This window comes from Lynx rufus, unplaced genomic scaffold, assembly GCF_022079265.1.
Source record: "Lynx rufus isolate CCGP_SWC_20201006 ecotype Redwood Valley unplaced genomic scaffold, mLynRuf1.p SCAF_9, whole genome shotgun sequence".
NCBI lineage: Eukaryota > Metazoa > Chordata > Mammalia > Carnivora > Felidae > Lynx > Lynx rufus.
In genome coordinates this window covers 105606627-105634547 of record NW_025814897.1, presented here as the reverse complement: position 1 = coordinate 105634547, position 27921 = coordinate 105606627, and the positions used below count along the sequence as shown (strand labels likewise).

The window sequence follows — 27921 nt, the reverse complement described above, 5'->3', positions numbered from 1 at the left end:
CACCTATGCACTGAAAACCATACCTAGTGACGAGGGACCCGAGGTGCAGACTCATGATAGACAGGGGACCCTGGATAGAGAAGCCCAGGGACTGAGGGAGCCTGCGGCCAACTTTGGGTAAAGTAAGTGACGGAGGGCCCCCTTCCCTCTGTGACCAGCTGTAGATACCTCCTGCTGGTGGATCAGATGACCCGGCAGGAGTTGGGTGCAGACACTAGTGGTAACAGGAACTCAGCGAGTGAGCACCTGGGCTGTGCTGGGGGCTTTGCCTTCAGTTCATGTCAGTCCCTGTCCTTGTCCCTGTGAGACGGGTACTGTTCTGATTTTACAGATTCCAAGAGGCTAAATAGTGGGCCTGAGTTTATGTAGCTGGTTTGAAGCCAAATCGGGATTTAGTTGTGTCTGAGTCTACACCAGTGCCTTTAACTACTCCCGTGCACCGAGCACGGGCCAGGTGTGTGTATCGTCTCTACCGTGCACCAGACGCAGCAGCCCCTCCTGCTTGCCCAGGTGCTATCAGCGATTGCCCTAGGGACCTGGGGTTTGGCTTGGGTGCAGCTTCTGTCCTACCACTGAGCTTTAGAATATGGTGATTTCAAAAAAAATTATATATAAAATACGGTGATTTCTTCTGGTGTCCTGTTTGCCCACTGGATTCCTGAAGGATATCGTAGTGCTGAGAAAAGCACACCTAGGAGGTGTGGTGTGTGTACTGGAGGGAGAACGGGAATGGGATCCCAGTGGAGCCAGCCCAGCTGCGTAGACCCTACCTTTGGGTGTCAGGTAGTAGGGTATGGGTTGTGATCATCTCTCTTTTTTTTTTTTTTTTTTTTAATGTTTATTTATTTTTGAGAGAAAGAGACAGAATGTAAGCACGGGAGGGGCAGAGATAGGAGACACTCTGAAGTAGGCTCCAGGCTCAGAGCTGTGAGCACAGAGCCCAACGCAGGGCTCGAACTTACGAACTCTGAGATCATGACCTGAGCCAAAGTTGGGATGCTTAACCCACTGAGCCACCCAGGCACCCCGGGTCATGATCATTTTAACCAGAGGCTGAGGCCTTAGTGCCTGGCGTATTGGTGGGAAAAATCTCCCTCAGCAGAAGCCGGAGCTCTTGCTTCCATGTGGTTTATTTGCTTGTTTCTCACATTGGCTCAGGGTCAAGGTCGGAAGGCCTTTCACAGGAAGCCTTAAAACCAAATTAGCATGGCCAATTAAAGGCCATGTTGCCACCCAAGGAAAATGCCTATCACTGAGGCCTCGAGGTGGCTGGGGCAGAGCAGCATGACCCCAGAATTCCACCTCCCTGAAGAGGGAAAGGGCAGCGCTAAGGTGGTACATGACCCACTCTGGGCCTGCAGTTTCTGTAGGAATTCTGGAGGTTGGTAGAGGGTTCCCTGCCAAACTCAGGACAGGCCCTGGGGGCAAGGGGACAGGGAGGGTCACAGCTGGAAGACAGGAGGAACTGCCAGTGGCCACCGCTGAGCCGCGGTGAGAGGGGCACAGAGGCCCAGGAGGCGCTCACACACCCTCCTGCTGCAGGGCCTCCAGGATGGCCCGGAGAATGGCGGCCGTGGCCACTGCCCCAGGGTCCGGCTGATCCAGCCGCGCAGAGCTGATGTAACTGGCTCTCCCGGCTCCCGCTTCCATAGTCTTGGTGGCCTCGGCTGCAGCCTCCGCACTCTGAGTGGGAACATGGGAGCAGGCTCAAAGACAAGCCACCAGGCCTCCTTCCTCCCACGGACCCTGCACCCCTCTGCCCCAGCCCTATCAACGCCCTGAGTACTGTCACCAGGGTGGAGAGGTCACCTCTCACATACGTCTGGCAGGGCAAGAATTACCATCTCCTGAGGGCTTGCTATGTCCTAGACACTGTGCTGGGGCTGCACATCTCTCTTAGCCTCACAGTACCCCTGAGATAGGTACTCCTCTCCCTGTTCAGAGGAGGAAACAGGTACACGAAGGATATTAACTTGTTCAGGGTCACATAGAGATGGGAACCTAGTGGCTCCAAGCCTGTCTTCCTGGGTGGCTGGGTCCCAGCCTCACTCACCTGGACTGCTTTCGTCAAAACATGGAACAGATTGGCCCCTGGGCTCTTCCAGGCTTGGAGCTCCTGTCCTGCTGCCCACAGGGAATCCAGCTGGACAAGGTGAGGGAAAGGGGACTGAGGAGAGGCCCTGCCACAGAGGGGGGCCTTCAGGGCTTCTATACTCAAAAGAGGGAAGGGCTGGGCTGAATACACACCATAGTCCTGTCCCCTGGAGCAGCCTTCCCGTACCTGGCAGGGAAAGACAATGTGTGGGACTCCCTGCAGGGAGTCACTTTAGGAGTGGGGATCGGGCCTGGCTGGGAGTGGGCGACATCATCCACTGCCCCCAGCCCACCTAGGTCTCAGGCCCGGGGCTCTGGCTCACTTCTGCATGGCCTCCAGGCCGGCATCCATGGCAGCAGACCAGGCTGGCAGGTCTGTCTTGGCCTTGAGTGGCTGGGCCGCCGCAGTCAGGAACAGGCCATAGAGCTGGGAAGGACCAAAACGCTGAGCACCTGAGCACCCGGGGCTGGCCTGGGCCTTAGCCAACCGGGGGGATCCCTCTGTCAGCCCTCCGGTCCCAGGGGCTGCCGGCACTCACCGCCCCAGAGGAGCCTCCCATCTTCTCCAGCAGCAGGAAAGACAGTTTGGAGAGTAGCTGGGCAGGGCTGGCAGGGGGTGGACCCTCCTTCAGCCACCCTTGGATTGCTGCAGACAGAAAATCATCGAAGAATTCAGACTCTCCCATCGGCCTGGACCCCAACCAAGCACCCAGGCCTCACTGCTAGGCTGAAGTAATGGCCACAGGAAGAGGCTGAGGAATCCAACCTCGGGAGATTCCCAAAGATCCTTTTTTTTTTTAACGTTTATTTATTTTTGAGACAGAGAGAGACAGAGCATGAACGGGGGAGGGTCAGAGAGAGGGAGACACAGAATCTGAAACAGGCTCCAGGCTCTGAGCTGTCAGCACACAGCCCGACGCGGGGCTCGAACTCACGGACCGTGAGATCATGACCTGAGCCGAAGCCAGACGCTCAACCGACTGAGCCACCCAGGCGCCCCCCCCAAAGCTCCTTTTCTACACCCTCTGGGCAGTCTGCAGAGCGATGGGAAACCGGGACTGACAGGGACCTTGGCACCTGTCACCCAGAAGCTGAGGCATGCCCCGGACACAAGCCCCTGCTTCACTTCTCGGCCCTTTGCCCTGCGTCCTCCTTCCTGGATACTCCTCGTCGGCTGTTTGCCTCCCCCACCCGTACATAAGCCACGAGGGCAGGGAGTTTTGTCTGCTTGGCTCACTATTGTATTCAGAGCCGCAGAGCAGTGCCAGGCCCGGGGTGGGCCTAATTCTTGATGGAATCCAGCCCATGGTGGCTGGATAATTAAGAGCCTTTCATTAGTCTGGGTAAGCTGAGAAACATAAGGACAATTATATGAGTTTTCCTTGAATCTGAAAGTTATTATTCACTATAAAAGATTACACACTGGGGCACCGGGCTGGCTCAGTAGAACATGCGACTCTTGATCTTGGGGCTGTGAGTTCAAGCCCCATGTTGGGCCTAGAGCTTACGTATATACATACATATGTACATACATAATTTTATCAAAAAAATATTTTATTTTACAATAACAACATTTCTACATTTATAGTGTTAGAAAAAACTTCTAAAAAAATATTTTTTAATGTTTATTTTTGAGAGAGACAGAGACGGAACACGAGTGGGTTAGGGGCAGAGAGAGGGAGACACAGAATCCGAAGCAGGCTCCAAGCTCCGAGCTGTCAGCACCAGAGCCCAACGCGGGGCTCGAACTCACGAGCTGTGAGATCATGACCTGAGCCGAAGTTGGACGCTCAACCGACTGAGCCACCCAGGTGCTCCTTAAAAAAATGTTTTAATGGGGGCGCCTGGGTGGCTCAGTTGGTTGAGCATCCGACTTCAGCTCAGGTCACGGTCTTACAGTCTGTGAGTTCGAGCCCCGCATCGGGCTCTGTGCTGACAGCTCAGAGCCTGGAGCCTGCTTCGGAAAATGTGTCTCCCTCTCTCTCTGCCCCTTCCCCACTCATGCTCTGTCTCTCTGTCTCAAAAATAAAAACATTAAAAAATTAAAAAAAAAATGTTTTAATGTTTAATAGAGAGAAAGAGAGAGCATGGCAGGGAAGGGCAGAGAGAGAAGGAGACACAGAATCTAAAGCAGGCTCCAGGTTCTGAGCTGCCAGCACAGACAGAGCCCAACACGGGGCTTGAACTCACGAACTGCGAGATCATGACCTGAGCTGAAGTCAGATGCTCAACTGACTGAACCATCCAGGTGCCCCTAGAAGAACCTTTTCTTATGAAAACAGGTGAAAGGGATGCCAGGTCCTATGAATGACCTCAGGGAAAAATAAAAGTTGTCCATCCCATGTGAACACTCCCAGTGCTTTTGAAATTGTTCTGGTTCGGGGCACCTGGGTGGCTCAGTCGGTTAAGCGTCCGACTTCAGCTCAGGTCACGATCTCACGATCTGTGAGTTTCAGCCCCACGTTGGGCTCTGTGCTGACCGCTCAGAGCCTGGAGCCTGTTTCAGATTCTGTGTCTCCCTCTCTCTCTGACCCTCCCCCATTCATGCTCTGTCTCTCTCTGTCTCAAAAATAAATAAAACGCCAAAAAAAATTAAAAAAAAAAAATTGTTCTGGTTCGTGAAATGCCAAAATCTCAGAACCAATGTTCTACACCAGCTCCTCTCTTAACCCTAGAGGGACCCTGGCACCAACCTCTGGCAGCACGGCTATGGGTGGTGCCACAATCCCCGTCGCCGGCAGCTCGATCCAGGGCATTCAGATGTTCCTCCAGGCCCAGGAGGGTGGCGCACACCCGTTCCAGCACAAGCACCGTCTGCCTCGAGGCTAAGCCTGGAGAGGGAGGCCAGCGGGGAAGAGGCTGAACTTGACCCGTGTGGGGAGGCATGGGTAGGAGATCCCTTGTCTACCCCACACCCCTCGGGGCTCAGGCCAAATCCCTGGGCCACTTCCCTAACAGCACAGCTCAGTACCTCCTGTGGCAGTGGAATCGGGGACCTCCAGAGGCTCGGCAGGGGCTGCCCGGCTCCGCTTCCGCCCGGTCACGGAGACCTTGGCCACGTTGGGCCAGGCTGATGCGGTGGTTTCAGCATCTAGGAACAGCAGGAGGACTCTTGTAGACACAGGTCAGCCGGTCAGGGATTAAGTGGGACACGGACTCCCCACCTGTGCCTGGTTCCCTCCATCTCAACAAGCAAGTACTGAGTGCCTGCTGTGTACAAGGGAAGTGTGAAGGGTCCCTGGGGAGGATCCTACTACCAACGCAAGTGAGAGCTGAAGGCTGGAGAAGCCACAAAGGACCTCTCCACAGAGGTCATGGTCCCTGAGGGGGTGTCTCCAAGTCCCCATGGCTCCTCCTGGCCACAAGGAGGCCAGGCTTGGATGACCCCACCTTCCAGGTCTCACCGATCAGTTTCAAGAGAGGCTCATCCACCAGCAGAAGGGTGAGAGAAATGCCAGGCATCTCCAGGGCGGACATGAAGGTGCCCACTAGGGCACGGGCGATCTTCACCCCGCGGCCCTCTGCAATACCAGAGTGTGGAGGTCCATGAGGGAAGGAGAGGAAGGTGGGCACTTGTCCTCAGAGCGTCAGAGAAAGAAACGGAGAGAAACAAGGACTTTGGAAGCTAGGGTCCTGAGGTTAGTAGGGAGAGGGCCAGATTCCCTCAGGGATGCCCCGAATTACCACATTCCCTAGAGGTGCCCCCTCTATAAGGAAGAGAGGTAATTACAAGTCTCCTTTACTGAGTTCTCAGCAGGTGCCAAGCCGTATGCTAAGTGCGTTATGTTTGTTTAATCTCGTGTGATTCTCGTAACGACCCTATAAAGCAGGTACTATCGTTGCCACTTCCTAGCTGACAAGGAGACAGGCTCAAGGCATCCAGTCATCAGCCGGCAGAGTGATGGCCTGACTTGGGCTCGTCTGCCTGTACGCCCCTGCTCTGGGCCATCTCAAGACCCCATCTTGGCTGCTTTTCTCATGTCTGGCTTCAAAGGGCTGCAGGGAAAGCAGCTCCAGGGGTCGGGGAGGGCCCCTTCCGACGCAGGGCTCACCCAGAGAGCGGACAGCCGCGTCGGCCATGATGCCCAGTTCCAGGAATGACAAGCCACCCAGGTTGTTGACCATCAGCACCACTGAGGAGCCTGTGGGCAGACATGACACCTAGGTGAGACTCTCCAGGCCTCTGCCCAGAGTGGGAGGAAAGGCTGGGAGGCAGCGTGACAGCCCCTCACCAGACTGCACGGGCACATGGGACACGTTGGAGGAGTTCGTCATGTGGTCGAGCATGAGTGTCACGATCTCGTCGGCGGATGCCATCTGTCAGAAGGAAGAGTCAGGGGTGAGCTGCGTTGGGAGGCCTTGGTCTTACACCAGCCTGGGCCACGGAGTCCTCTCACCTTTATCCGGCGCACGCCAGCTTCCCCGTGGATCCCTGTGGATAGACTTGGTCACCGTGGACCCGCTCGGGGCCTGCGGATTTGCTCCTCATGTTTTGCTCAAGGATTTACTAAGTACTCAGCACGAGGTTAGGCACCGTGTATGTGAGGAGTGTCGGGGGCAATGGACAGAATAATGAAAGCTACAGAGTCCGCTCTCTGGGAGCTTATGGCTGGGTAGTGGAGACAGCTAGAACCTAACTACTTAACTTTTAACTAGTTAAGTAGCTTTAACTAGAGACAATCACGGCGAGGCCACCTGAGGCCTCTGGCTATCACTTCGGAAGCGTTGGGGGAAGAAGAAGGGAGCTGGGTGGCCTCTGACCCCCTTTGAAAGAAGGGCTGACTTCTGGCAGAGGTAGAGGGGCCCAGAAGTGGTGTGAACAAAGACAAGGAGGTGGGTGGTGCACAGAGCCCCCGTGGCCAGAGCCCTGGGCATGGACGGTAAAGCAGGTAAAGAGACCAGGCAGGCCGGGCCAGAAGGGCCTCAAGTGCCCACATAAAAATAGTAAGACCCGGGTGCCCGGCTGGCTCTGTCGGAAGAGCATGCAAGTCTCGATCTTGGGGTTGTGAGTTCAAGCCCCATGTTGGGTGTAGAGATTACTTAAATAAACTTAAAAAAACCCAACAACAAAGACTACTTTGGCGCCTGCTCCGGGTGAGCAGGGAGGAAAGCTCCCAGGGCATAAGACGTGGGCAAGACCCAGGCGCAGGCACGGCCAGGACAGGGGTGGCCCCAAACTCACCCAGGCCTAGCTCCACCTCGTCTGGTGAGAGCTCAAAGGTGGGTCTGGAGCCAGGGACGCTGCAGGAGGACAAGCTCACTCCCAGGGTTCCTGCGGGAACGAGGACAAGGCGTGAGAAAGATGCTGCTCTCGGCACCGGGCATCGGGCCAGGCAGCAGAGACACCTCGGGAGCCTTGCCCACGGCAGCCTCTTGGCTGACACAGGCCACCAGACTCTTTACCTCGGTGGTGGAAGAGAAACCCAGCTTGGGGACCCAAGCTACCTGTCCCCTGGAGCTCCCCCAGGAGACGTTCCCTCAGCCCCTGGGGAGTAGCCTGGAAAGCCCTCCTATGCAGCTGCAGGGAATCTGCTCCTAGTTAGTCCCAAGGTCAGCCTCAACCTCCCACCGGCCCCTCCCAAATCCCTGGGCCGGCACTCACCCATGGCCTTGGCAACCACGCTCACCCGATTTGTGATTTCCTCCAGCCCTACACCTGCCTCAGCCAGGGCACCTGCCACCTGCACCCACACAGAATGAGGGGAAGGGGTCACTGTACCACTTGGGGGTAGACGACCGGCTGGGGCTGAATTTCTAGTTGGGAAGAGGGCATCTCAGTACCGTCACCTCAACCCAGCCCACCACATTAAGGGCAGAAGAGTGCACCCTCCTGCGTTCACAGTGCACTTGCCAGGAATCTTCAAGAACCCCAATGTGTTGGGAGCCAGAAGAGACTTTGCAACCAGAGAAATGGACCCAAAGAAGGGAGGTGATTGGTCCAGTGTCACACAGCTAGTCAGTGGACGCCTGGCCAAGGAACCCTGGTTGACTCTCAGAAGCCTGGGGGGCTTTCAGCAGGTGAACAAGCTGGTCAGATACACATTTTCAAAACCTCTGGGGCAGGGTGGGGAACATACTGGAGGGGTAGGCAGGAAGCTGGCAGGGAACCCAGGGAGGAGCAGCGACCACCACCCGGGCACGAGCACATGGGCGCCTGAACCAAGGCTGGGACAGGAAGGGCAGGGCTCTGGGGCACGTGCGTCATAGGGGCATTCGGGAGTCAGATCACTAGGACAGGGCAACTGGGTGTGTGTGGGGAAAGGAGAGGGAAAGGTCCGGGAGAATGCTTCTATACTCTGCTTAGGTAGTTGAAGGAGCTTCCTGGATCAGGGCGCACTGGGGAAGGAGTGGCTTCTTGGGAGGTGGGCTGGCTGGAAAGAGCAGGCTGGGGGTGGGGGGTGCCGGCCAGCCAGTGTCCCGGGTGGGAAATCTCACCTTGTGTATGAGCACTGTGCCGCAGAGTCCCCGCCTGCCTGCCTTCTTCAGGACGGTGAAGGCGCTGTCATCCCCGACGACCACCATCTCCACGGGGATGCCCTCAGCCCGGGCCTGCTCCCGGGCCAGGCCGAAGTTGAGCCGATCCCCAGTGTAGTTCTTCACGATGAGGAGGGTCCCCACTGCAGAGGCAGCCGGCAGGGCCCCCTCAGTGCCTGGCCTCCCCGCAGCAGCCCCTCCTGCACGCCAGGCTTACCTGTGCCTGCCTGGGCCACTGCCCTGATGGCTGCCAGGATGCTGCCCACCGCCGGGGAGGTGAACACGGCTCCTGCGATGACCCCTGTCAGCATCCCCTTCCCTACGAAACCTGGAGACAGAGCGGGTGCTCGCTGGGGACCTGGGCCTGCAGTCCCCAGGGTTTCCCGTGCTCCTGGGCTTCACGGTTTGGCAAGGCCTACTGTGTGCTCAGTGCTGAAAGAACACCCGGGTCACCCTCCACAGACCTTTCCTCAGGGGCTGTCTCCTCGGAGGGCCTTCCCTGACCTCCCAACGGAGGCAAGTCCCTGCCCCATCCCCAGTGACTCCCTGTTCCTTTACCCTGCTCTCCTCTCTCTGCTACTTGACTTACACGCTCTGGAACACTCTTCTTTAAAAAGAAAAAAAAGTTTACTTATTTGGAGAGAGGGAGAGAGAACCAGCAGCAGAGAGGCAGTAGAGGGGGGGACAGAGGATCCGAAGCGGGTTTGTACTGACAGCACAGAGCCCAACGTAGGGTTCGAACCCACGAACGGTGAGATCACGACCTGAGCCGAAGTCGGATGCTTAACTGACCGAGCCACCCAGATGCCCCGGAATGCTCTTTCACTGTGTGTTTACCTGGTTACCGCATCTCCAAAGGAGAACAGAAGCTCTGTGAGGGCAGGTACCTTATCTTTCTGACTCACTGGTGCATGCCTAGCGCCCAAAGCAGTGCCAGGCAACAACAGGTTCTCGTGAATGGTGCTCAGTGGATGGATGGCTTTGCCGAGGGAGACAGGAAAGGTACAGACGATACAAAGCCCGGTCCCTGCCCCCCAGGATTGTTCAATGAAAACTCTCATGTCTGGCACTGAACAGGAAACAACCTAGGACTGTCCACGTTATATGCGAAAATGCAGGGTGGGAATTCAGAAAAAGTATACGGTTCTAGGCTAGAAAAGTCAGGAAGGCTTCATGGAGGAGGGGAAGGGTCACGTGGGCCTGGAAGGCCAGGATTCACAGAATCACTGACTCGCAGAGCTGGAAGGGCCTCAGAGGTCATCTGGTCCAACCTTGTGCTTCGGAGACACAGAGACCGAGGCCCAGAGAAAGGCCACGACTGGCCTCGGATCTCAGCCTGAGGGACTGGGAGAGGAGGAACCGGGACCCGACCGGGGCTTTGTCCTCAACACCCAGGAACCCCGAGGATCTCCCAGGAGCCCGTGCACTCTGCCCAGACTACTCACCGGCATGGGCAGGCTCATGGCCAGAGCCCCCACCTGACAGCAGTGCCACGCGGCCCTTGAGGCTGTCCAGGTCAGAACGGAGGGCCACGCGGTGGCCCTGCAAGAGATGCAGGTTGGGGTTGCAGGCCACCAGGCCAGCAAGGGCATCGTCGGCACAGCCTGCCACCGTGTTCACCAGCTTCTTGGATGTCTGCGAGAGAAGAGCAGGGAGGAGGCTCCAGGTGTGGTTGGCAGGGACACGCTGCTGCGGCTAGGACCCCTTAACCGTAGGGAGACCCCAAAGGTCCAGCAGTTCCTCGAACTGGGCATGCCTTTCTTAGGTGGCTGCTTCTGGGAGTTCTCTTAATTTGGGATCATTTATTCAGGGCAAAATTTATGAAGCCTTTTGGACTATGGGTCAAATTTGGCTGGGAGAATGTCTTCAGCAGAAATAAAAGAGGGGACCTAGAATCCTGAGTATTAACGAATGCAATAACATTAGGGCCCAACAGTCTTCTTTTAAGGAGGAGAAGCCCTAGGCCGAGGCTCCTGTGCCTGGAGGAGGCACCCTGTTCCCGCCGGGCCTCTGGTGCAGGACAAACATTTCCTGAGCCTCTTGGTGTGCCCGGTGCTAGGCACTGCGCGCAAAGAGTTAACAGAACGCTGGTCCTGCCCTTGATGGAAGTGCAGAGAGATCATTTCCACGTGCTGTGGGAAGTGCAGCACGAGAGGAATGCACCGTGTCCTCGGTGGATCCCGAGAATCTTTGTGAGGACAGGTAGGAGTTAGGAAGGGAAAGGGCACGAGAGGCCCGGGGTAGGGAAAAAGGATAAGGATATTCCAGGTCGCGGGGGACCTGGCCAGGGGGGAGAGTCCACGCCAGGGTCTGGAGGTGTGAAAGCATATGGTGGCCGGGCCAGGAAGCAAGTTAGAATGACCTGAGCAACCAGTGACTGTCAGGAAAAGGTGGGCAGGTCCTCACAAGTAGAAGGTGGGACCTGGCCATGGGACACCTCGCTTGGGAGGGTCTGGGGCAGCTTGCCTGAGGGGAGAGCCGAGCTGACACAGGGTGCAGGCAGAGGCGGCCAGCGCAGGGACTGGAGTAGAAGAGAATTTGGGTTCTGCAGTCACGAGCACTTGGGCTCAAAGCCCACGTCTGCCTCTCATCGGCTGTGAAGGCTCAGAGAAGACACCTCACCGTTCTGACCTCTGTCTTCCTTGGCAAATTGGGGACTTAATAAACTAGAGTATATACCTGCTGTAGGGTCAGAACTGAATAAAAGGCAGCTACTCCCTTTTTCTCCCTTGCTAGCTGAACAAGGTTTGCAGACTAGGGTGCGGGTTCTGCCTTTGTCCCAAAGAGAGACTAGAGCCTAATACGGACCCAGAGGGCAGGATCCCAGCGCCGCCTGGTGGCCCAGGGCGGCTTTGAGCCAGGTCCTGTCAAGGTGCATCTCCCTGAGGCTCCTTCCCTAAACCTACGGGCATCCGGTTCCTTTGTGCAAACTCTGGCAGGGGCCAAAGCCGAGCCACCTGCTCTGGGATTAGGAGAGCAGCCCAGGTCAGCAGGAAGCGAGCAGAATAATAAGACTGGCTCTGTTCCCAAGTAGTGACTGAGAGCGAGGTCTGGGTCTAAGTGCTTCTGGGCATGCTTCATTTAATATTCCCAACCACACTATGCAGGAAAGATTAGCCTGGAAGAGGAAACTGAGGCATAGTTTAGTGACTTTGCCCAGGGTCACACAGCCAGTGAGTGTCCAGGTCTGCTTCGCTCCAAAGATAGTCCCATTTTAGCCTTATCATGCTGCTTTCCCGAGGGGCTGAAGGGAGGCGGAGAGTGACAGAAGTCTTGCCCTAGTAAGGGCATGGGCTTGTGGCTCTCAGAGCCCTCTGGGGACTGGAATACGCAAAGAAATTCTGAGTTGGTCTCAACTTCAAGCCCAGCCTCCAGAGCCACCAGCCTCCAAGAATGTGTCCCCCTGCCATTCCTGACAGTCAGTCTTGCCTGGGATTTGCAACCAGAGGCAGAAGCGGGGGCTCGGGCAAGCGTGCCAACCCTGGTTCCCAGTGGCCCGAGAGGTTAGAAAAGTAAAAGTAAAGGAAGTTGATTAGGCACTGAGTGAGGACTCCCGGATTCGGGTCTGATTAACACCTCACGGCCACTTGGAGGTGGGCCCTAATATGCCTCGCACGGCAGGTGAGGAAAACAAAAAACAGCCTCAGAGAGATCAAGTCTTTTATAAGAAGGTCACACAGCTGGTTGGTGACAGGCTGAAATGTGAACCCACGTCTCTCCAAGGCCTGCTTTGGTTCAGATCTAGTTCTAGAGTGGACCTGGAGTAAGGCCCAGGGGCATGCTGGGCCACCCACAGTGTACCAGAGGTGTACCACCCACAGGGTGTAAGGAACACCTCTGGGACCGGCCCACACTTGCCTCAGGTTCAGGAACAGGCACCAGATCCTTCGTGACTCCTCCTGTGACTGCTACGGTGTCTATTACAGAACAGGCACCTAGGAATGTTTTAATCTAAATGTATGACCGAGACCAGGGGCAGATGGGCCTTGGAGGGACTGAGAGGCTGCAGCCCCGGGCCCGGCTGGGACCAGCTGGGAAATGGAGGGAAGCAGAGATCCGGCCCTGAGAGGGAGGATGACCCCCTCTCCTCTCATAACCTCTGTGAACCTCAGGAGGCAGCAACGTCTTTTTGTCAGGGTGTAAGGAACTCCAGCATGCCTAGGGCTGGCACCCCCGCTGCTCTAAGGCCACGGTATCCTTCCTCTGCCCTGGCCCTCACGGGACTCACCATGGTGGGGAGGCTCCGAAGGAAGCCGAGTTCACGCCTTCACGTTGAGCTGCCAGAGGCTGGGCGATCCCGTGGGTACTGCCTGGGTCTACGCACAGCAAAGGTCGTAGGAGCACCTGTAGGAGAGGATAAGAGTATGAGCCGCTGGAGGCACTGGCACCCTGCTGGCACAATCACGCACCCAGGGCCCTAGTAATGAGGGAGCTGCCCCAGACTTTGATCCAAGTCCAAACTCTAGTACGTGGGTTGCAAATGGAGAAGAGCATGGGGCTGACCAAGGTTCACACCTGCACTTGGCTGCCAGAAGACAGACTGATCCATGCTGGGCACAGGGCTGCTTTTATGCCCGAGAACAGCACCCACCTCATCCCCAAGGGGCGTTTACCCACGGAGTAACTTCAACTCCTGTATGGGCATCGCATGCAGTGAATTCATTTATAAAGGTCTTCATGCAGTTGGTCTTGGCACCACACCAGGAAGGGAGCAGCTGAGTCTGTGACCCCATTTTACTTCTGGGAAACAGGCAGAGAGCTCTAATGACTTGTCCAAGGTCATACCGGTAAGAGTCAGGACTCAAACTCAGGCCTAGTTTTTCTACAAAGCCGGTGTTCTTTTTACTGGCTATTCAGTGCTTCCTAAGTCAGGCAGAGTCCTTGTTTACGTAGGTAAACAGCAATGACATTTTAGCTTCTCTCAGTGCAGCCTTGTTCAGAGGTATCTTGGGGTCATCCAAGGTCTCGTGCTCACTCTGCATATGCAATAGAATCTGCACCCAGGGTCCCCACCTAGCTCTGCCTGACTTACTGGGGAGATCTCAGGTAAACCAATTCCCCTGAGCCTCAGCTTCCTCATCTGTAAAATGGGGGTTGCCTTCTCTGTGGCATGCTGTAGATGCTCCAAGCCACGTGGTCCTCCTCCTACTCCTTCCTTGCAAAGCCTCTCTGAGGTGGAGTGGCCTGGAAATTGCAGGACTGACTGCTTTCCTGGGCCATTAAGGGTCTCACCCGGGGAAATTCCGGTTTTGTGTTTGAGGTCAGAATTTCTACAGCAACGGGGGCACTAATAATGAGGGCAAGTGGCCTAGCGGGCCCTCCCATATCTGAAAAATAAAACACAGTTTAAAAGAGGAAAGGTGAGGCTCCTGGTGTCCTCGGGGTAAGGCAGAGTGATCGATCATCCTAGGGCCAGGTGAGGGTACCGGCTGAGTTTGGAGGAACTGGGGGTGCTAAGGAGAGAGAGGTCCGGACCTTGGTTCCAGTCTGGGAGGTGCACAAATCGCTGTCCCCTCCCTGACCCTCTTAGACCTCTGCAGTACTTCCGGTTCCAAAAGGGAGATCAGCCCCGAGAACTCTCCGAGCAATGGAAGAGGGAGAGGACGGGGGTCTTCAGTTGGGCGAAAGACGCGGACGGGGGCTGAGGGCAGCGGGTCGGTTCCGAGGGCGGAGGAAGGGGCCCACGCCCGCCACAGCCACCTCCAAAATTGCAGCCGCTTCCTAAGGACCCCCGACAGCTCGCCCTCATCCGGGTACTCCGGGCTCGGGCGGTAAGAGACGGGGCGGGGCCTCTAGGGGCGGGGCCTCTTTTGGTTGGCCGCCTAGGGCGCCGTGAGTCCTCCAAGAGGCCAGGTGAGGCCGTCCCGTGATGCCCTGCGCCCCGGCCGCTCTGGCCTGCAACGTGTCTCTGGGGCGGAGGCAGCGGCATTGGAGTTCGCCGCGCGCGGGTGGGGGCCCCTGTCTCTTCGCCTGTGTCCATTTCTCTATCGTTGCGCTCGAGTGCCGACGGGCCGCCCCAGACCTCGACATGTCGTACAACTACGTGGTAACGGCACAGAAGCCCACCGCCGTGAACGGCTGCGTGACCGGTGAGGCTGCCGGGGCAGGGGACCCCGCGAGGGAGGGAGCTGGGGGGGCACCGAGGCCTAGGGAGGCCCGCGGCCCCTGGGGCGGCCGGGCGGGACCGAGTCCCGGGAATGGAAGGTGCTGGTGGCCGACGGAGCTCCGCCAGCCCACGGCTTTAAAGAAGGTGTCCTTAAAAGAAGCACGCGCCTTTTGGGGAGTAAAAACTGCGCTTGGGGGTCCCCTTTTCGTCCTGGGAGGTCACTTGGCCTCGGGGACAGGGACGGGCCCCACCGGGACAGAGAGCGAAGTGTGAGTGGATTGTACGGTGTTGCCGGTGGGGGGAGGGGGGGCGAGATTGGCCTCGTGTGGTCAGGGGAAGGGGCGGTGGCGATGGCGACTTCCTTAGGGTCAGAATTTTCCAGTGGGAGAGCCTGGAAGGTGCAGGAGGTGGAGGGATGTGAGGAATGTACGCTCTCACCCGAAGGAGAGGAGTCTTCTCTGCCTGGGGCTGTTGTTTACTCGAGGGAGCTGCTAGAGCCGAGGGTTCGGATGGCCCGGCCCTGTGTTGGGTTTGCCTTGTTGACTAGACAAGGATCACAAAGGACACAGATGTCCAGAACCCCGGGAGTAATCGTCTTGAACCACGTTCACAGCAGAATATGAAGGCCTCAAAGTTGTATGTTTGTGTACATCCTAATCACGATTCCAAAACAAAACTCTTGTTGTTTGGAGAGTTGGAAGCTGTGAGGGAGTGTGGCCGGGGGGTTATTTGGCCGACTGCTGGGAAGGCAAGAGGTGTGGACAAAACAGTGTCTTGATACAAAGCTCTGAGAATTTGCATTCCATCCGGTCTGTTTGGTCAAGATTTTGTGAGAATGTAGGTAAGGACTGAATGCAGGTGAACGCTTTCTCCAGCATCCCTTACCGAGAAGATAAGTCTGCCACTGCAGTAGGAAAAGTAAAATTTGAGGGCACAGAGCCATCTGAAAGGTTTTCACAGTCATTGTCAGTTGAAGGACATGCTGCTCTTAGGCCCAGGCCAGTTTTCTTAGTCTGATTAGGGAAGTAGCTCTCTTGAATGTATGAAGTGAGACTCTCTGAGGTGCTGGATTTGGCAAGAAGGAAGTGAATGGAGGGAGCCAGAGAACTCTGAAATAAATGTGAATTCTGGGGGTACTTAAGGACAAGTGATAGGATTATTTAGATATTGCTCTGGCGTCAAAAGTTAGAGGATCTGTTCCTTTCAGGACACTTTACATCAGCCGAAGACCTGAACCTGTTGATTGCCAAAAACACGAGATTAGAGATCTATGTGGTCACTGCTGAGGGGCTTCGGCCCGTCAAAGAGGTGGGCATGTATGGGAAGATTGCTGTCATGGAGCTTTTCAGGCCCAAGGTAAGTGCTCTGGGTTGGGCCCAGCAACAAGAACTGTCGTGTGGATGGTTTCACTTTGGCTTGGGATGGGTGGAATGGGGTTTAGGAGAGAAGTCTCTCTCTCTCTCTCTCTTTTTTTTTTTTTGGATGGCACGTTTCAATTTATATTATTGAACAAGCTTCCTAGATATAGAACAGGGTCACTAGGAAAAAAAGTCAGGTTGACTTCTCTAGAAGGGGAGACTATAGTGGTTTGAAATGTGGGTCACCATACTGATTCAGAGAGTAGGCTCTTGATGAGGGCCATCCTGGTTTTATTCCTTATTGATTCTAACTTAGGATGTCACCTAACCTTTCAGAGCCTCAGAGCCTTATTGGCTTGTGTGCAGAGTGGGGATAACGACATGAAATCTCCTGGGTTACGTGAAGAGGAAATGTTATAATAATAGGAGCTATTACATGGCAAGCATTTTCTGTTACACTAACAATTATCATAGTATTATCGTCATCATTGTAACTCAAATGCTTTCATCTGTGTTGCTTCATTGTATCCTAACTGACTCTGACAAGAAAGCAGTGGGTTCAAAATTTCAACTGTAATCCTTGGAACAAAATATTCAGTCTTTTGGGGTCTCTGTTAATAAGTAAGTAAGACTTTGTAGATCCATTTTAGCTCTCATCGTTATTCACATGTTTTTCCCTCTTCGAATAGTTGGGAGAGGATTAGAGGAGGCATTGCATTCATCTTGGAGAATTTGAATGGAATGAGAGATTAGCTTGAGATGGAAATAGACAAGACATTACTGTGGGTAGGGCAGAGACAAGTACAGTCATCAAAGTGAAGCCCAGATGTTTACCTGCTTTAGTTCTGGCCTGTTGCACACACCCTTAGGGTGTGTGTACCTGATGTGTGTTACCTATTCACTGGGATTTTTCTCTTCAGGGAGAAAAGAAAGTTCTTCTAGAACTTAGCATGCTTGAAGACAGAGGCTTAAAGGCCGGACAGCTATTTTTGTTTTAACAGGAACCTCTTTTACGGGCGCCTGGGTGGCTCAGTCGGTTAAGTGGCCGACTTTGGCTCAGGTTATGATCTTGTGGTTCATGAGTTTGAGCCCCACGTTTGGGCTCTGTGCTGACAGCTGAGAGCCTGGAGTCTGCTTCAGGTTCTGCGTTTCCGTCTCTCTCTGCCCCTTTCCTGCTCATGCTCACTCTCGCGCACTGTCTCGCTCGCTCTCTCTCTGTCAAAAATAAACTAAAAAAAATTAAAAATAAATTTTTTTTTAAAGAACCTCTTTTAATGGTATCATGTTGGTTTCCAGGGGGAGAGCAAGGACCTCCTGTTTATCCTGACAGCTAAGTACAATGCCTGCATCCTGGAGTACAAGCAGAGCGGCGAGAGCATTGATATCATAACACGAGCCCATGGCAACGTCCAGGTGAGGTGGCTGCTTTAGGCTGATGAGAGTTTTTTGGGTAGAGCTGTCATGATTTGATGGAGAAAATTGAGCTGCTGGGGGCAGCTCTCTCTGTGATCAGAGAAACAAAGAGAACATCCTAAGGGTTTGAGCTTTTATGAAGAAAGGAAGAGTCCAAGGGACAGGGTACTAATTCATTGAGATTCAGTGTTCTGCGAAAAGGCACGCACTGACGTGGGCTCGCTGGCATGGCCAGTAGACGCCGCTGGTTTTACTGCTACCCCTAAAGTCACCTTGGGGAGGAGGTGCCTGGTATCCTCTGTTACCCTGAGTGTTGAGGTTCTTCCCTAACCTCAGTTTTTTTAATTTTATTTTTTTGAGAGAGAGACAGAGCGTGAGCAGGGGAGGGGCAGAGAGAGAGGGAGACGCAGGATCTGAAGCAGGCTCCAGGCCCTGAGCTGTCAGCACAGAGCCCGACACGGGGCTCGAACCCACAAACTGTGAGATCGTGACCTGAGCGGAAGTCAGAGGCTTGACCAACTGAGCCACCCAGGCGCCCCTCCTAACCCCAGTTTTACTTCTTAGGACCGTATTGGCCGCCCCTCAGAGACTGGCATCATTGGCATTATTGACCCCGAGTGCCGCATGATTGGCCTGCGACTCTATGATGGCCTTTTCAAGGTTATTCCGCTAGACCGGGACAATAAAGAGCTCAAGGCCTTTAACATCCGCCTCGAGGAGTTGCATGTCATCGACGTCAAGTTCTTATATGGTTGCCAAGCACCTACCATCTGCTTTGTCTACCAGGTACTGGAGCTGGAGGAGAGAGGGGGAAGCGGCGTGGTTTTGCACAGTGGGAGTTGCTTTCCGCTAATTGGAATGTCTGGATTTGGCAGTAGGGCAGGCAGAGAGTTGAACGTATTTGTCCTTAAGTGTTTTGAATGGTATGATTAATATGGGTCAGAATTTGATTGCGTGTTGAGCGCAGTAGTACTTAATGAGGCAGGAAGCTCTCTGGGGCTGGTAGCAGGTTTTAATCCTGAGATTACATTCTTGTGGACCTTGGAGATTTTATAGGGTGACCCAGTTTATACTTTGTCTGAGTCTCTTACCGGCATGCTAGGGGATTATTAAAACTTAGCTGTAGAGCAGTGATCTAGAAATTGCCCCTATAAGCAAAAGAAAAATCGTCTTGGCGATGTCTTATCTACGTCTTCTAAGAAGAGGTTTGCATTTTGTCCAGCCCTCACTTTCTGGTGACTTGTTGGCTGTTGACTTCTATTTTGGTCTGTCCCTCAAACTTTAGCCGCGCTGATCCTGGGCAGCTGTTCTCTGAGCCAGATTTGTTAAGTGGGGGCGGGGTGGCAGAACACCAGGCTCACTTGCCTGTATCTTAGAAAAATCTCCGCCTTTTAACAAAGAGCCAGATAGCATGAGGTCATTTCGCTTGCATGTGGTTGAATCAACGGTGGAGGGAAACCTAGTCTGAGTCCCGAGTGAGACGCGTGGGCACGTTCGATAGCTGTGTTAAGCTTCGGAAACACTGATTGTTTTTGCGTATTCTTTAGTGTCCCCCTAAGTGCTAGAGTTCAGAGGCTGGCGGAATGAAGTTCAGTTGAATGAGGTGGAAACGACTTTAGGAGATTTTGTTTGATCTCGCTCACAGTTCACTACTGAAGCTGAAATAAAAACTTAAGAATTTCTCTCTCGTGTACAGTTTTGTAAATTACCAGGTCATTAAAACATTGATGTTGGTTATTCAAGGCTGATTCTGTCTGTTCCTAGCCTCAGGGCTGCCCGTTGTGAAAGATCTTCATTTCTGTGTGTGTCTCAGGGGTCCAGATGCAAACCCCAGCTTGAACTTTTCATGGAGTTCAGTCTTACCCCTGCCATTGATGGGAAGAGCTTTCCTCAACCAAAAACCACTATCTCCTGTTTTGTGCCAAAAATTCAACTTGGGAAACATTTAGGGACTTGCCCGGTGAAAGGTAGTCATTCTAAGTGTGTCAGGAGCTATTAGCAGCGATTAAGATGTGGCCCCTGCCCCGAAACACATTGTGGAATTCTTTCCATAACTTCTTAGACTCCCATCTGGCCTTTGTTGATGCCATCTCCCACTGGCCGATTGTAGCCTCCCCGTCCCTGCTCTTCTAGTCTCAAAGGTGACTTTGATGGCCGTAGGACTGATGTGAGTCAGGATTCAGGAGAAGCAGGGGAAGGTGTTGACAAAGGCAGGACTGGAGGTCTTAGCTAAAACCTCCTTGTAGAGTAGTGTTGTGTTCTGTTCTCACTCCCATCACCCCTGCAGAATGTGCTTAAGAATTGTATCTTTTTTTTTTTTTTTTAAGTGATCTCTACACCCAGTTTGGGGCTCGAACTCACGACCCCGATGTCAAGAATTGCATGCTCCACGGACCGAGCCAGCCAGGCGCCCCTCAGATAAATTTTTTAATCTCTTAGACGTATTTAGCTTCTCAATATAGTAAGTTCCTTGAGACCAAGGACTCTAGGACATAACGTATGTCTTAGACACACCCGTGAATATACACGTGTATGTTGTATTTCTTACGGTGATCGGTATAGCGTGCCACATTGATTTTTCTAATTCTGAAGCCTGTCTTGGTTGGTTGAGTTGTTAGAAACAGGTCTGGGTCTCAGCCTACCCAGTCACAGGCTTAGTTGGTGGCTGTCAACATATGGATGGGTCAGGGTAGTAAGGCCAACGTGATAGGATGATCAGATGCTGGGTGGGTATGGCCTGTCCCTTTCAGGACTCCTGTCCAGTCCAGGGTTCACCCTTCGTTGGGGCTAACCACTCCACCTTTCCCCCACCTAGGACCCTCAAGGGCGGCATGTGAAAACCTATGAGGTGTCTCTCCGAGAGAAGGAGTTCAATAAGGGCCCTTGGAAACAGGAAAACGTAGAAGCTGAGGCTTCCATGGTGATTGCAGGTTGGTTGGGGTTTTGGAAATGTGCCCCCTGCCCCCCAGGTCTGGGTCTGTTCCCTACTCTTGCTCCTTCCTCACCTTCTCTGCACCTTCATTTCCGGGCTCAGATGCTATTATGCACGTGCATTACTCAGCAGTCCTGACGTCTCCTGTTTTCTAAATGTGCTTTCCTTTGCTTTTCCCATTTTTGTTTTTGGGATTGTCTGTTTTTTACTCCTCCCAGAAAGTACAGCTTTCCTTTATTTGGGGTGGCGGGGTTAAGTACTGAGACTGATTTGCAGAGTGGCGTGTAGAAATTACTCTCATTATTTCACTGCTGGGCATAACGTTGAAAAACCGAGGCGGGGTGGCCTGTGGAGCTTATCTAATCTGAGTCTTTCACAGATGGGGATGCCTGGGCCACGGGGCTTGCCCGTGCCTGTGCCTCGCTGACAAAGCCTCGGCCTGATTCCAGGCCTCTGTGCTCCTTGTCCCATATCCTGCCCTCAACATCATGTTATGTGTCTCGCTTAGGAGAGAAATTTTAGAACTCTCAAGTGAGAATTGGCTTTTCTAAATGGTGGCCCTGATAACGGGGGAAAGTAAGCTAAGGAACGGGAAAAAGAATAACCATTTTGAGTTCGAGAGATCAAAGTTGAGGAGAGAAAGGGGGAGGGTGCAGGTGGAAGAGCACGGAGAAGACGCCCCACCCGTAGGGGCTCGGAAACACCGGAAGAGTGACGATAAAAATACAGGGTGAGGTGATGCCAGCCTGACATTTCCCAGACAGCAGCGTCAGTTAAAGGCCGCCACGTTCCTTGGACTTGGTTGTCTTTTTAAAAGTAATGATTTCCTGAAGGTTTGCCCCAGAGGTGGCTGGATCAGTGCCCTTGACGCTACAGGGCTTGGCAGGTCTGGAGTACTGAGCGTTCTAACGCTGTCCTTTCCCCTGCAGTCCCAGAGCCCTTTGGAGGGGCCATCATCATTGGACAGGAGTCTATCACCTATCACAACGGTGACAAATACCTGGCGATTGCCCCTCCTATCATCAAGGTGAGCAGCACTCTTTTACTTTTCCTTCCTTCTCTGTTTTTTTTTTTTTTTTTGCCCTTGTTCTTACCCTGCTCCTTTGTTTCTCCCCGTTTGTAAAGAGAAATTTCTAGATGTCTGTCCTAGCACTTACTATGTGCGTAAGATAACTGTGTGGGGCATTGGGAATACAAAGAGAGACTGGCCTGGTTTTGCTTACGGAGAGCTTGCCCACTAGCCGAGAGAAAGAAGTAGTAATCGAAGGAGGCTTACTCTTCCCGTCTACTGGGGCGACTTTACGAAGGGAAGGATTTTGCAGATTTGATTAAATGTTCTCAGAGCTCAAGTCATGTGAGGGTAATAGAGTGATCAGTTGTACAGACTTAAAAAAAATTGGTCACAAAAGTTTTAAATCTCAGTGTTTCAAGTCATAAGAATTAGAATATTAAGTTAAAGGGCAAATGACATAGTCTATGGTAGCGTTAGCAGTGGGAGGAATTCGTAGTCCTGACGGTAAGTAACAAAATCTGTGATAGTGTTCATAGGCCAGTGAATACTTACAGCTGCTTCCTATTTTCTATGTATTTCTATTTCCCAATAGGATAATCTGTGAAAAAACATTTCAGGTGTATTGAGTTCCTCAGAAAATCGTCTTCAGAATAAAAATGGCCCCATTTTTTTTTAAATTTTTTTTTTTCAACATTTATTTATTTATTTTTGAGACAGAGAGAGACAGAGCATGAACGGGGGAGGGGCAGAGAGAGAGGGAGACACAGAATCGGAAACAGGCTCCAGGCTCCGAGCCATCAGCCCAGAGCCTGATGCGGGGCTCGAACTCACGGACCGCGAGATCGTGACCTGGCTGAAGTCGGACGCTTAACCGACTGCGCCACCCAGGCGCCCCAAAATGGCCCCATTTTTAATCACACACGTAGCGTTTGCTAAGTGGATTCCTTGCCTGTGAAATGGCTGGGCTTGGTAAAGGGAGTGGTTCACGAGGGTTTGCTCTCTGGTTATGGGAGACACTTAATCTCTAACGACCATGTCTTCCCTCTTGGCAGCAAAGCACGATCGTGTGTCACAATCGTGTGGACCCCAATGGTTCCCGCTATCTGCTGGGAGACATGGAAGGACGGCTCTTTATGCTGCTCTTGGAGAAGGAGGAGCAGATGGACGGCACCGTCACCCTCAAAGATCTCCGCGTGGAGCTCCTTGGAGAGGTCGGGCTGGTCCCTGCTCTGCTGTCTTCTGCTAGCGCCCTAGTGACCCCAGATGTGTGGTCTCACACCGTGACTGGGAACTGTGTTACGTACCACCTAGCGACACGTGGTCAGTCCTGCTGCGGAAGTTGGTTTTCAAATGAGTTAGATGTTGGAGAATCTCGCAGGCAGCCGTGCTCTACGTCAAGCACACAAAGGGAGAGAAATGGAAAGGATACCCTTCAGAATGGAAGATTAACCTGACGCTAATACTCCATTCCAGGGGGAGGGTCCCAAAAAAGTTAAGGAGCAGACTGGAGCCATTGGGATTAAGATGATCATTCGGAGGAGGCACCTGCAAGAGAAAGAATAGATTTTTCTGACTGTAAGGATATGATACATGGAGTCACAAACTTCAGAGACTTAGGAACATTTGTTTAGTGGGGCCTGGGGATTTGAAATGGAGAATTGTTTCGGGACTCGTGGCTGCAGCTGTTTGTTTTCTTAGCAGACCTCTGAGAGGTGAGAGGACAGTGGTAGGACAGTGTCGGGCTCCCAGGGAGTGTCCATTCTGATGCCTTTCATGCCACTGACTTTCTTCTAGACCTCTATCGCCGAATGCTTGACATACCTCGATAATGGTGTTGTGTTCGTTGGGTCTCGCCTCGGTGACTCCCAGCTTGTGAAGGTGAGAAGATACTTTCTTCTTTCTGGCTTTTTCACCATCTTCACTGCTTCTTTGTCACGTTTCTCCTGTGTTTGGAACCTCTGAGTTTCTTCATTTCATCTGTTTCCATACTATGCAGCTGTCTCCTCGGTCGATTTCCCTTCCTACCCTGACTAGCTCTTTGTCTTAAAGGTTCATTTAACAGATGTGCCAGGCAAGGTGCTGGGCAGAGTGGGTGCAATGATGAAACAAGACCCAGTTCCTACCTTCAAAGAGGTCATAGTGTATTGTGCCAGATCACCTCTGGAGTATGAAAACTTTGGATTTCTCTGCAGAGAAATACATGCAAACGTTTTACATTAATTTCCAAACTGCTTCTTTGAAATCCATCCATGGGACTCACAGATTAGAAATCCCTCACTGGTTCGTGGGTCTTCTAGAAGCTACCCATGTTCCTTAGTCAATAATCCCCTTCTAGAAGCATCGAGTGGAGTACAAGAAGGGCAGATCTTGTAGGATTCAGAGTTTCTCTTGGATGATAACCGTCTCTTTAGGGTGGATCTCTTAGCGGCATTCCAGGACTAACCTTGTTTTTTCTTGTTAGCTCAATGTTGACAGCAACGAACAAGGCTCCTATGTAGTGGCCATGGAAACCTTTACTAATTTGGGACCCATTGTGGACATGTGCGTGGTGGACCTGGAGAGACAGGGGCAGGGACAGGTAAGAGGGTCATCCTAGAAATGGATGGTTGATATGTTCGCTCAAACTGTGCTCTTCTAGACTTGCCTATCCGGAGTGGGGTGTGCGCACTGAAGATAAGTTTTAAGAGCCTTGCTCACTAACGATGACGCAAGGATAACTACCATTTATTGAGTGCATCGCTAGGTCGGTGATACAGATCTACATTATCTGTGATCACACGAGCACCCTATTAGATAGGAATTCTTGGCTGTTTCAGAAGTGAAGAGGCTTGGGACTGAGAAAGATCAAGGAACTTGTCCAAGGTCCCATAACCCCCAAATGGCAGGTGTGTCTGAGTCTAGATCCTGTGTTCTTTCTAGTACACTCTAGGTTCCAATGATGGAAGCCACCTTGCTAGGAGCAGTGGTAGTTGCTTTTTGCTTCTTGGACTAGAATGTCCTGTCTGCTTGGAAAATTTGAGGGACTTGGACATCAGCCTCTGCCAAGTCTGCATCCTCAAACTTAGCTCCACTGGAAGGGTCATTGGGTTTACTTTCCGGGCATCCGTATGATGGCCCCAGGCTTGCGAGGGCGTATTTAGAAACACTTTCTCTATTTGCAGCTGGTTACTTGCTCTGGGGCTTTCAAGGAAGGTTCCTTGCGGATCATCCGAAATGGAATTGGAATCCACGAGCATGCCAGCATTGACTTACCAGGCATCAAAGGTAACCTTTTGGTGGATGTAGGGTGCAAATCTTACTTGAGTGACCTTGATCTTTGGTCTCATTACGAGTTGTGAAGGCACTTGGGTGGGAGCTAGAGGAAAGCAGGTCAGATGAAGAATTAAAAAAAAAAAATGGAAAAGACAAATCAGTGGTAGAAGCTTAAACGTATTTATAAGTGCCAAAGTAAACTTGAAAATATATATTATTGACCAAAACTGGATAATGGAGTAGAGAAATGGAAAGTTTCTAAGTTAAATTGAACGTTTCCACAAGGGAACTAATAGAATCCCTGAAAAAAGAGGAGACTGAGAATATCACATACAAGTGTAAATAGTGTAAAGGGAACTTCTAGAACAAAAGTAAAAACCTAAATTCTGGGAGAACTATAATAATCAAGATCAAAGAAAGACTATATAGTGAAAGGCTTTTATGATATATAGGTAGTAGATGATCTATAGTGACCCAGGGTAATATGACAGAACAGCTATACATCTGCATGGGTGTCTGAAAAATCTGATATGTCATGTTAAGTAAATGTGAATTGGTTAAAACTCACCTATTAAAGGAGAAAGACGATCAGATTGAATCATAAAGCAAAACCAAAGATACATACATAGAGAGAGAGACACATCAGAAAAAAAGTTTAGACTGTTAAATAAGAGGATGGAAACGGATAAATAAAGAAATAGAGGTTTATGAGTTAGAAAGGAAGAGATCATAAAACTACAAAACCCAAGAGAATTGACTGGAAAACTACACAACAATTCATTAAGGTAGTAGGATATAAAATTAACGTACTAAAGTTAATAGCTTTCATGTGAAAACAGTCCATTCGAAGGTATAGTGGAGGGAAGGAGCCAATTTACAATAGCAGTAAAAAGGCAAAATACCAAGGAATAAACTTTATAAAAAGTGTGCAAAACTTCTACAGGGAAAACTTTAAAATACTCCTTAAAGGTTCAAAGGATAGATTGGTCAGATGAAAAAAAGACATGCCAACATGCTATAGATGAAATTGTAAAGTAGTCTTTGACCTATTTTTTATATTTCATGTATCTCAATAAAAATATCAGGGTTTTTTTTTTTTTTTCTTGACCTAGATAATCCAAGGTCCAAATGGAAAAAGGGAGAAGCAAGAAAAGCCAGGGGATGGGACTAGCCCTACCAGATACTAAAATGTGCCATTAAACCTCAGTGACTAAAAGTGTGGTTTCGGTGCACTAACAGGCAGGGTTCCTTGAGCAAAACTCCCGAAATTAAAAAAACTCAAACATCCAGAAATTTAAAAAAAGTCCAGAAATAGACACAGTTACATGTGGGAATTAAGTATACAATGGTGGTGTCTCAGTTCAGTGAGCTAGAGATGATTTTTTTTTTTTTAAGTTTATTTATTTTGAGAGAGAGAGAGAGAGAGATCACACATGCGTTGGGGAGGGGCAAAGAGAGAGGGAGACAATCCCAAGCAGGTGCTGTGCTGTCGGCACAGAGCCTGACCAGGGGCTCAATCTCACAACCTGTAAGACCATGACCTGAGCCGAAATCAAGAGTTGGTCACTCAACCAGCTGAGGCACCCACGGGCCCCAAAGATGATTTCTTATGTTTATTTATATTGGAGATAGCACCGGCAGGGGAGGGGCAGAGAGAGAGGAGGATGGGGGATCCTAAGTGGGCCGTGTGCTGACAGCAGTGAGCCCCGCGAGCTATGAGATCATGATCGGAGTCCAAGTCGGACAGTCAACCAGCTGAGCCACCCAGATGCCCCAAGATGATTCTTTTACGAATGGTTTTTAATAAATGGTGTTCCCAGTCATCAACTGGGGAAAGATGCGTTTGGATCTGTGCTGTACTTTGTATACCTTACTAGTCTGATGATGATGGATCAGACTTCATGTAAAAAGGAGACTGTACAAAAATAAATAAACATAAAAATTTCTTTTTTAAAAAACGGCTATAGAAAAGTTAAAAGAAAAAGTTGAATCCCTTTATAATTTTATTTGTTTTATTATTTTTTAAAAATTTTTGTTTTGAAAGAGAGGTAGCAAGCGGGAGACAAAATCCCAAACAGGCTCCACTCTGTCAGTGCAGAGCTGACGTGGGGCTTGAATTCAGGAACCGTGAAATTGTGACCTGAGCCGAAGTCAAGGGTCAGACCCTTAACCGACTGAGCCACCTAGGTACCCCCCCTTTATAATTTAGTGGGGAAGGTCTTTTAAAATATGACTCCAGTACAGAAGCAAAGGGAATGATTGGTTAATTCAGCAACATAAAAGTAAAACACTTCTGCATGGCAGAAACCAAACTCTGTAAGGTTAAGTCATGAGAAATGGCACACCAGATAAAAATGTTTGTACTTCACCTTATAGACAAAGGCCTAACCTCCCTAATTTATCCAAACATTTCTATAAAGGGGATCACCAAAAATTCCTGTCCCCAAATTATAGGAGAACACGCATAGACAGGTAATGGACCTTACTTGTAATAAGGGAAGTGCAAATCCGAACTGAGTAGCAATACCATTCTTCACCAGGTGACCAGAATCCAAAAGTTTGACAACACTGTTGGTGAGGCTGTGAGGAAATTAGCATGCTTATTGGTAATATTGCCAAAACTACACACGCATTTAATGATTTATAGACAATCCTGTTTCTAGGAATCTACCCTATAGACCTTCGTATGTACGGAATGACATAAATACAAGATCATTTGTTGTGGCATTGTGTGCAAAATACTGAAAAAGTGTCCATCAGATAAGACTTAATAATAAACTGGTGTGTCTGTATAATGCTGTGCATCTGTTAAAGACAAAGTACTGTTCAGTTTTGATAAGGGCTTAATACAAAGCGGAAAAGTATGGTGCCAAACAGTGTACGATAGGCTGTTTTGTGTGTGTGTGTGTGTGTGTGTATGTGTATACGTATATGTGTGTGTGTGTGTATGTATATATGTGTATATATGTGTGTATATGTATGTATATTTATGTGTATATATATATATATATGTATGTGCGTATATTCGTACATATGTACGTACGTACATATTTCTTAAGGCTTTATTTTTAAGTAATCTCGACACCCAATATGGGGCTCGAACCCACAACCCTGAGATCAAGAAGCTGCATGCTCCACGGACTGAGACAGCCAGAAATCTCTTGTATTTGTATTTGCTTGTAAAATACTGCCAATTTCCTTATAAATTTTTTTTCTTTTTGAAGAATAAACAAGAGACTATTGATGACTTATTTGGCAGATAGGTTTCAGGGAGAGGTAT

General features: G+C 51.2%; 2 protein-coding genes across 6 annotated transcripts in view; one reads left to right on the top strand and one right to left on the bottom strand.

Moving 5' to 3' along the window:
• Positions 1–956: 956 nt before the first annotated feature.
• Positions 957–14345, bottom strand: TKFC (triokinase and FMN cyclase). Of its 5 annotated transcripts, XM_047070169.1 has the most exons (18): positions 14044–14259; positions 12797–12912; positions 10014–10203; positions 8786–8896; positions 8530–8711; positions 7697–7775; positions 7277–7366; positions 6492–6526; positions 6327–6411; positions 6147–6236; positions 5499–5615; positions 5066–5185; positions 4788–4925; positions 2634–2740; positions 2418–2521; positions 2248–2281; positions 2054–2143; positions 957–1683 (listed from the first exon to the last, which is right to left on the bottom strand). In XM_047070169.1, the coding sequence occupies exons 2-18, from the start codon at positions 12797–12799 to the stop codon at positions 1522–1524; spliced, it is 1737 nt and encodes a 578-aa protein (XP_046926125.1). In that variant the 5' UTR covers positions 12800–12912; positions 14044–14259; the 3' UTR covers positions 957–1521. The 5 variants fall into 5 exon arrangements, 4 of the variants coding, with proteins under 4 accessions (XP_046926125.1, XP_046926123.1, XP_046926122.1 ...); XM_047070167.1 differs by lacking the exon at positions 14044–14259 and adding an exon at positions 14269–14345 and having other exon boundaries at positions 1598–2143; XM_047070166.1 differs by having other exon boundaries at positions 1598–2143.
• Positions 14346–14492: 147 nt separating this feature from the next.
• DDB1 (damage specific DNA binding protein 1) overlaps positions 14493–27921 on the top strand; it is a 29477-nt gene continuing 16048 nt past the window's right edge. The window contains exons 1-10 of the mRNA XM_047070899.1: positions 14493–14657; positions 15882–16030; positions 17329–17445; positions 18010–18231; positions 20261–20375; positions 21307–21404; positions 22442–22600; positions 23184–23267; positions 23851–23967; positions 24551–24653. Of these exons, the coding sequence (XP_046926855.1) occupies positions 14597–14657; positions 15882–16030; positions 17329–17445; positions 18010–18231; positions 20261–20375; positions 21307–21404; positions 22442–22600; positions 23184–23267; positions 23851–23967; positions 24551–24653 (1225 nt within the window). The 5' untranslated portion in view covers positions 14493–14596. The remainder of the gene's footprint in view (positions 14658–15881; positions 16031–17328; positions 17446–18009; positions 18232–20260; positions 20376–21306; positions 21405–22441; positions 22601–23183; positions 23268–23850; positions 23968–24550; positions 24654–27921) is intronic.